Source organism: Microtus ochrogaster, unplaced genomic scaffold, assembly GCF_000317375.1.
Source record: "Microtus ochrogaster isolate Prairie Vole_2 unplaced genomic scaffold, MicOch1.0 UNK106, whole genome shotgun sequence".
Taxonomy (NCBI): domain Eukaryota; kingdom Metazoa; phylum Chordata; class Mammalia; order Rodentia; family Cricetidae; genus Microtus; species Microtus ochrogaster.
The window spans coordinates 225,487-234,428 of NW_004949204.1; the positions used below are offsets into that span (position 1 = coordinate 225,487).

At 50.0% G+C, this 8,942-nt stretch overlaps 1 protein-coding gene across 1 annotated transcript in view; it reads right to left on the reverse strand.

The window, feature by feature from the left end:
• The window catches only part of Cib4 (calcium and integrin binding family member 4), a 57,520-nt gene that overhangs the window by 1,160 nt on the left and 47,418 nt on the right, over window positions 1-8,942 (reverse strand). The window contains exons 5-6 of the mRNA XM_005371332.3: window positions 2,513-2,622; window positions 1,673-1,761 (exon numbers count right to left, since the gene is read on the reverse strand). Of these exons, the coding sequence (XP_005371389.1) occupies window positions 1,673-1,761; window positions 2,513-2,622 (199 nt within the window). The remainder of the gene's footprint in view (window positions 1-1,672; window positions 1,762-2,512; window positions 2,623-8,942) is intronic.

Here is an 8,942-nt window from a genome sequence, read left to right on the forward strand (position 1 = left end):
GTGAGTGTGTATGAGTGTATGTGTATGAGTGTCAGTGAGGGTGCATGTGCACTCATGTACATGTGTGGAGGCCAAAGAACAACCTCAAGTGCGGTTCCTCAGGAACCATCTACCTTGTTTTTGTTTTTTGGTGTTAGACAAAGTCTCTTGCTGGCGCCAGGGAGCCCTGTGACCAGCCTGTCTCAGCCTCCCCAGCCTGGGTATTGCAAGCATACACCACTACACTCAACTTCTGCTATAGACTCCAGGGATGAAACTCTGGTCCTCATGACTGCATAGCATAGCAAGCCGTTCACAAATTAAGCTATTTCTCCAGCCCCTAAACTTTCTTTAAGCTTCTCTTAGCATCACCAGAAAACAAAAGGTTTCTGAATTTGGAGGTGTCGGAGCCAATGGAAAGAAATGATAGTGATTTAGACACAGGTACCAGGCAAATAAGGTTCCAGCGCCAAGGTTGTGTGGGGCTGTTGTGGAGGAAGAGGAATTCCCTCCGAGAGGACTGATCCCAAGAGAGACCTACGTAGGTTCTGCCCTAGCCACAGCCCTCTGATGGTAGTCACGATGGAGTCAGGAGCCTTCATCTCCATCCTTGTGGTTGGAAGAGGTGTGGGCCCAGCTGGGCCAATCAGAATCACTCTGGAAATTTGGAGTTGAGCTGAGACTCCACTTACGGGGTCCCTGAAGTTCAATCAAACATAACATAAACTGTTGGGAGGCTGTGACACATGACTGCCCCGTGTCTGACAACCCAGAGTTGCTGGTGTGCAACGGAAGGTAGGCGTGGAAGAGTAGAGAAGTAGGGTTAATGGAGGTAGAGATGGGTTGGAGAAGAGAGAGAGAGAGAGAGAGAGAGAGAGGAACATGCAGCTGCCTGGGCTTCTGCCAAGGTTCCTGCTCAACCCCGCTCTGTCTTTTTTTTTTTTTTTTTTGAGTTGGTTTGTAAAATTCTCCAGAGTCACCATCCTTCCTCCTCATCAAAATCATCTTGTCTGTGAGATCAAGGGACAGTGTTAGGAGCAAGTGTGCCAGACACGTCACGGGATGCTGACTCAGCACAAGGAAGGCTGTTCTCGCCAGACTGTTCAGTCATGACGTGGACTACTTCTGGAGAGGATGCATTTGTTCTGAACTGGAAGGAACCGGAAGACTGACAAATGCAGCCTTGGGAATACAGAGGGCCATCATCTGGAGGGAGGCTGGAGCAGAAATCAGTGAGGTCTCTTCTCTTCTCAGGTAGAATTAGCTGCTTCTCTTGTGACATTTCTTTTGTCAGCTCTTCCTCTGGCATCCTTACACTGCTGAACAATGTCCCGCCCCCAGCTTCTAGTGTATCTGGATAATAGTGTATCTGACTCAGGTCAGATCTGAAGCCCAGTAGGTACCGGGAGATGTACACAGATGTTCTGGCCATTAGGAGTAATGTCTCTGAGGTTGTGCCAACCCCACGTATGGTTTGCAAACCCTGGAATCCTGTCGTCTCCTGTGTTGGTTCCCCAAGGTTAGCAGATTTCTCCGACACTTAGGTTTCACTACTTCTAAAAGAATCAGTGGAGGCCAGGAGACTCATGACTTTCATGGCAAGACAGAGACATGGCACTGTTCCAGCGGAGACTAGGGAGCCTTCCCTGCCTCCAACCTTGCTGGACAGCCCCTCCCCTTAAGAGTGCCTTACTTCATGAAATCTGGAGATTTGGCCATTGCATGTTCAAACTCGGAGAAGGACAGCATGTTGTCATTGTCCAGATCTGACTCGCTCAGGACCTGGTGGAAGGAAGGAGGTAGAGATAACCCCAGGAGATGGGTCTCAAGATGGAGAGACAGACAGCATAGAGGAACTAGCGTATGGGAGGTGTCTCAGGGCCCCTGTCCCCATCAGAGTGGTGTGCACTAAGGTAGGGGTTCAGGAGGCATCACGGGCTGGCCTTTTGGAAAAAGTCTCCTCAGCAGCCCCCAGCACCAATGTGGCACTGAGGACAGTAGTCCCCGCTCACCCCATCAGCCAAACACAGGCGTGAGCCCCGCATTGGAAGAAGCCCGAGTCAGGCAGGAAATGACACCATTCAGCCCTGAAATCCTCAGGGGCTCTCACAGACTGAGAGCTCATGGGCCTGTGCCCCATCTTGGGTTTTCAGGGCTGTGCCCATGCCTTGCTGAGCAATGTGAGCAGGGGAATGTTGCGATGTGTTCATCTCATGCTAAGCTGCGGTAGGGCCGGGGCCCTCGGTGACCCCTGTCAGTGGGAGGCTCTCAGGTGGGAAGGGAGGAAGATAGAAGGCCCGTACTGGAAGAACAGACTTCTGAGGCAGGATTCTCTCCGCTGTGTGCCCACTTCTCAGGCACCAAGTGCTGCCCATCCCTCGTGGCGGCTGCTGGCCGGGGAGGGGCGGGGAATATGTGCAGCCCACTCCAGGCTTGACCCTGGATCCCTTCCCAAGAAGATGGCCTGGTATCCTGGAGCTCTGTGTGGTCACCGGGCCCCTCGGGCCCCACCCTTCCACTTCTGGATACACACGTGGTGCGTGACGTCCATCAGCAGATCCTCAGACACGTCGTCACTTTTCAGCAGCCTCAGCACAATTTTCTGGAGGTCTTCTTCGTCGATGAAGCCGTTCTCATTAAAATCTGCAGAGAGGAAACGGAGGCTGAGTCCCGGGCTCATGGGACCGACTCCCATCAGCCTCTGGGAGGCCACGGAGGGTCCACTTGCTCCGAGTGTGTCTAGAATCTGGGACACAAGGGGGCGCAGCTCGCTGACTTGTGGGGGTGAGGTGTGAAGCAGCTGGACCAGCTGTAGACAAGTAAGGCAACAATAATAGCAATAATTATAGACATTGACTGTGCACCTACTGTGTGCTTGGATGTATTCTCCTTTAAGTCATTGGGTCCTCACTGTCCACCTTTTTATTGTCTGATTTTTGTCAAGAGTGCACCAAGGTTCAGGGGTGACATAGCTTGTCCGGACGTCCAGGAAATGGGAGGGCGAAGTTCAAACCCAGCTAGGCTGGCCTGGCCGCACACTCAAGTCTATGGTCAGAGTAGAAGAGTGAAAGGTGGCCTGGGTTTGGGACCAAAAGCCTTGGGCATCATCCCATGCTTCTGTCCCTGTGTGGTAGCTGCCTGAGGGAACTGGGGGCAGGTCCTAGCTTCTCAGGGAAGTGCACGGAGGTTCTTGAAGCTCGTGCAGCTAATGGGCTGGCTTCAAGGATGCCAGCTGTTCCCTCACTGAGTTGGGGGCTGGAGCAATGCTCCCTACAGCTTGCCATCCTAATTCTGAGGACAGTGCCCAGCACAGAGCAGAGTCTCAATGAATGAAAGAATAAATGAATGAATGAATGAATGAATGAATGAATGAATGTTTGACCTGGTAAGTGATGGGGACATGACTAAACTCCACCATTTAGACATTACAGGAAATCTGGGCTCTTTACCCCTCACAGCTGTCTCTATCACAGAAAATCACTAATTTTTAGCTGGGCAGAGGATCATCCAAATAAAACAGTTTCCCAGGCTCCCTTGCTACAAGAGGTGGCCAAATGGCTAAGCTCTGCCCAGTGACATATTAGCAGAAGAGGGCAAGTGACTTATGGGAAGGTCTTTGAGACAATGAGGTCACCATGGGACTAGAAAACAAAGCAACAGGAAAGAGGAGCCTTGATCCTTAGTGTTACAGAGCCTTAGGACCACTGTGAACAACCACTTGTGGCTTCTCCACAAGATATATATTTAATCCCAGTTCATTATTTGAGCCTCAGTTTCCCTGTTTGTAAAATGGGTACAATAGTTGTACCTCTCCACTGTGAAGGGTAAATGAGAAATACATAGCCATCCCTTGGCATGAGTCTAGAATACAGAAGACTCCTGTTAGCTGTAGCTAGGGCTTAATTCTCCATCAGGTGCTTCATTGTTAAGTACTAAAAACGAAAACCTGAGAGGCTGTAACATCCCACCTTGAAGAATGGCCAACAGAGCTAGCGGGTTATTAGGGAAACTGAGGCCCAGAGTCTGCTGGTACCGCAGAGTCCTTTTATGGCAGATCCAAGAACTATCTGCCCCCAAAGGCAGAAAGTGCATATGGAAGGTGAGGTACGTGCCTGACTGTATTTCTAGGTCTGTACTAGAGCTCCAGTCTGAGTTGATCTTGGGCGCTCTCCCTGCGCCAGACGTGAATCAGCGGACCAGGTGAAAGGGGTGGGGAGCCCCCCCCCCCGAAGGAGGCACCGAGCAGGCGCAATGACACCACACTGCCGGTAAGAAGCTCCTCTGCAGCCTCTCCCCAAGCCCCTGCAGTGTGCCCAGGCATCCTGCTGGCCTAGCTCCCGTATGCAGAGACTACAGAAAATGACATGGCTTTGGTCCCAAGCCATCTGAAAGCAGAATCATTTGCTAGAGTAAACGTAGTCCTGGGTGGTTCCTGTCCTTCGGGGATGCAAGGGCAGAGCAGTCTGGGAAAGGGCTAGGGCCGGGGAGTCTGCGCACTGGCTGGGTCCCAGTCTATGCTAACGCAGCCGTCTTAGAACTCGTGCAGCCTGTGACCGACCCCTCGGGTGGGTGTGGGGGCCTCACACTGTAAGCTTAGAGAACTAGATTGGTTAAGGTTTAGCCTCCGAGCCCCTCCTAAATGTGCTTGCCACGAAATGAGCTAAAGTTCATTGCTCGCAGACCAATGGCAGCTTCAATAGTTTCCCTAGGCTTCCTCCGCAGCCACGCCTAGCCACTGACATCCCTGACATTGGCTCAGGTCTCAGGAAGGTGTGGCAAAGCCTGCAACTTGCTTTCTGCCTGAGAAGCCATAGCTGGTGCCACCTGGATTAGAAAGGCATGGCCGAGATATCGGTCTCTGACGATTGATAAATCTTCCTGAAGGTATGGATGGAGAGATGTGACATTGATCACACTGAGGCCAGAATATCCCTCGGGGCAGAAACTGGTGTCCAGGAGGTGAGTTCCAGGCCTCAAGGTGCTGTAGCCTTGCTGAGAGATTCTCAAAGCAGTTCTTGTTCAAGATGACCCCGGGGTTCAGATGAACATACAGGGATGGCTTTCCCGTCTCCACTGCAGCCATGGGTGGCCTATGACATCATTCTGGCCCCGGAAATATAAACTGAAGTGTCTTGGTGGCGTTCCAAGAAAGCTTGGGAAGAGCTGACTTATTTGTGTCTTTGAATGTGGATTTCATTTTTATTCTTTCCCCCATTTCCTCCGTACCACTCCCCCTGCCTGGAATAAAGATGAGAAGTCTGTGGGCACAGGAGGACAATAGGACAACAGTCTCATACCAGGACTTTACAGTTGAGGAAGCATAAAGGATTCTGGGCCCTTGCTTGCGTTCCCAAGTCATCAGTCCAGCTCTAGACTGCCTGACTCCAGACTTCTCTCTCTTTCTCTTTCTCCTTTCATTTGTTTATTGTTTGTTTGTTTATAACCAGGGACACTGCTACCTGTAGCTGGATACAATCCTACCAGATACAGTAATACAGCCAGCTAGAAAAGGAGCCTCCAAACCTGCCCAGGGGGCTTTGCAAAAGCCTAGAGGCCAGGAGATACCATTCCATCAAGTTGTTTCTCGCTTTGATTTAACTCCCAGGTGGTTGGAGTATGCAGTCAGGTTTGGGAGGTAGGAGGCTAATGCATGGCTTTCTAGACTTTTCAGGGGCTGAGATTGGTGGGGGCACAAGGGATGTATCTTGCTAAGATGGAGATTTGATTCAGAGGTGTAAGTGGGGCCAGAGGATCTACATCTTTGGTCCCCTCCTGAACCTTACCCAGAGTCATCAGGTCAAAAGCATCAAGAGGTCTTTGGAGTTTCACAAGATCTACTACCATGACCATTACCAACACACTGGCCTCCTCTGTCTGCCTCTTTGCTCTTCCTTTTAATTCCCCTCTTCCTTCCTTTTGGGCTTACTTCAAACTTACTGGGCAGCTTCTGTGTACCAGGGACTAGATGCAAGCATCCCGGAGTTCTGTCTCACACTAAGCTGACGGCTGCCTATGGTCACAAATCGTCAGAACCCAAAGACAATTCTGATTTGTCTGGGTGTCCCAAATGCAGGCTGGGGCACCAGTCCCAGGCATCTATTTATACTGAAGATTTAATTGAACCTTTGAAGGCTCTTTGTGCTTGTTGTCCTTGGGGAAGGGGAATAACTGTGTGTGTTAGGGCGTGGAGACGGATGAAGACAGATACAAGGACACTGCGGTGGAGTGGAGTGTCATCTGGTCCTGACTTGACCCCAACCACTCAGTCTGACCTCTGAGCACTGAAAATTCCCGTTTATAAAGCTAAGCAATGTTGGCCCTGTGTCTAGAAGATGCTTGTGGGCATCTACTGTCCTGATGGGCTTTGGGGGCATTGTTTATTAGGCTCTGGAAACCATGGGAAGATGGTAGAGCACTCTTCCTCCTTCTTCCCCTCCCTCCCTCTCTCCCTCTCTCCCTCTCTCCTTCACTTCCTTCCCTCCTTCTGTCAAGACAAGGCCTCAAGTACCTCAAGCTGGCCTTGAATTCACTAAGTATGGGAGCATGACCTTGAACTCACTAAGTATGGGAGCATGACCTTGAACTCACTAAGTGTGGGAGCATGACCTTGAACTTCTGCTTCTTCCAGCTTTCTCTCCTGAGTGCAGAGATTAGATTTCAGGAAAGAGATGTAACACCCAGCTTTTTCTGTCTCTGAGAAATGTCTTCTGGGGCCATGTTTAGTCATGAGACTCTGCTTTTCTTTTGGCCATAGGTGACTGGACAAGGCTGATCCTCCAGCCATGGTATCAGATCATTGGCTTCGCTGAGCCGTTCAGCGCCTGCTAGGAAACTGAAACTGTGGCCAGTTGCTCGGTGTAGGATCTATAGGCCATGTGGGTACGAGGGCAGTCATCTTTAGTTCATGGACACAGATGAATAAACCTCAGGTCTGGGAAGGAAGAGGTTTGCTCCGCAGCTGTGCAGAGAAGCTGCCTGGCTTTCTGGCAACTTCTTCCCTCTATCCCAGGCCTTCCCTTCTTTCATGGGGTCCGTACCTCTGTCTGTGGACATACTCCATACGAGACAGATGTCTGGAGCTGGGGTTGATGGTACTTGGCTTTTAATCCCAGTACTCTGGTGGTAGGAAGATCAAGACCTTCATGGTATCCTCAGTCTCACAATGAGTTTGAGGCTAGCCTGGACTACATGAGCTCCACACCTCTTGGTGTGGATGCTTTTGTAGAACCCTGGTGCTGTTTGGTGTGGCGGAGACTGTAACCCGCTTCCAGCCAACAGAATTTGGCAGGCGTGACAGGATGGGTGTCACTTCTGTGGCCAGGTCATGCCATGGAAGACTCCATTCTAACAGGAGACGATTCAAGAGCTGTTCCCTGCCCCCATTATTTTTGAAGATAAGTGGCCATGCTGGGAAGGCTATGTGACAAAAGAGTTGGGGTGGCCTTCAGATGCTGAGGGCAGACTCCAGCTCCTAACCAGCACAAAGCTGGGGGTCAAAGGTTCATGAACACAAGAACTGTATTCTGCGAGCTGCTTGGCCAGAACTTTGGCTGGAATTTTGCGAGACTCTAAGATATGGGATCCTCTCTTATTCCAGCACTGGGAAAATAGGGGCAGATAGATCTCTGTGACTTCCAGCTCTCCAGGACTTCATAGTGAGACCCTGCCACAAAAAGAATAAAAGAAAGCAAAAGAGGAAAGAGGAGGAGGAGGCAGGAGGAAGGGGGAGGGAGGGGAGTGGAGGAGGAAAGAAGGAAGAAGGATCAGATAAGCCAAGCCTGGATTCCTAACTGGCAGGCACCCTGAAGCCATGAAGTGTGGCACCTGAGGTCGCTGAACTTTGGGGGATTTTTTTTTTTTTTTTACCCAGCCCAGGCAGACTAAGATTAATTGTCCCTTATCTGTTGCTTCATGAGCTAGGTTTCTGTGACTTGCAACCCATGCATTCTTGGCTGAGACTGGAGGGCTGAGCTGGACCGGGACCCTGCTAGAGGTGTCTTATCCTGGAGACTGTGACAGGACTTCAGTCAGCACAGCTGCCACCTCTGACAGGAGTGTGGCTGTGACTAGTGAGCTAGGACTGGCTCCTGGGATCAAAGGCGTTCTCCTGGGACACTTGGGACTGCTTGAGAAAAGGAAGAAAGAAGCTGTAGGAGAACACACACACACACACACACACACACACACACACACAGCAGGCGGGACTGCTGCACTGACAATATACAGCTGTGTGATTTCATTTTGGATTGAGATTCACTATGAATTTGTGTCTCGTACCAAATTTAAGATATTTAGGGCCGTTAGTTCTTCAAATATCTTTTCTACCCTTTGCTTTTGAGACTCTAATTGGATCAACTGGTTGCATATTCGACCTTTCTAACTCTGCCTGTCCCAAAAGCCATGTTCTTTCATTCTCTCAATGTTTGCCCTCTGTTATTCAGATTTTTTTCTCTGCCTCTGTCTTCAGATGGGTCCTTTCCTCTGTTATCTCAATCGTCCTGTGAAGTCCACCCAGGGAGTTTTGATTTCAGATGTGTGTTTTTGTGTTTGTTTGGCTTGTTTGGTAGTGGGCTATGAACCTAAAGGCTATGGCATACTAGGTGAGTGCTCTATCATTAAGCTACCCGCAGACATCTAATTTTTTTTATTTTGTAATGTAGACTTGCTAAGTTTTCCAGGTTAGCCTTGGATGCACTCTGTAGCTCAGGCAGACTTGGACCATGTGAGCCTCCTGCTGCAGTGTACCACACAGCTGGAATTACAGGCCCAGCTTCTTCTCAGAGTCATATTTTTCTTTCTCTCTCTCTCTCTCTCTCTCTCTCTCTCTCTCTCTCTCTCTCTCTCTCTCTTTTTTCTCTCTCTCTCTCTCTTTCTCTCTTTTGTTTTAAAAAAGAGGAAAACATTTAATTGGGGCACTTGCTTACAGTTTCAGAAGTTTAGTTCATTATCATCATGGTGGGAGA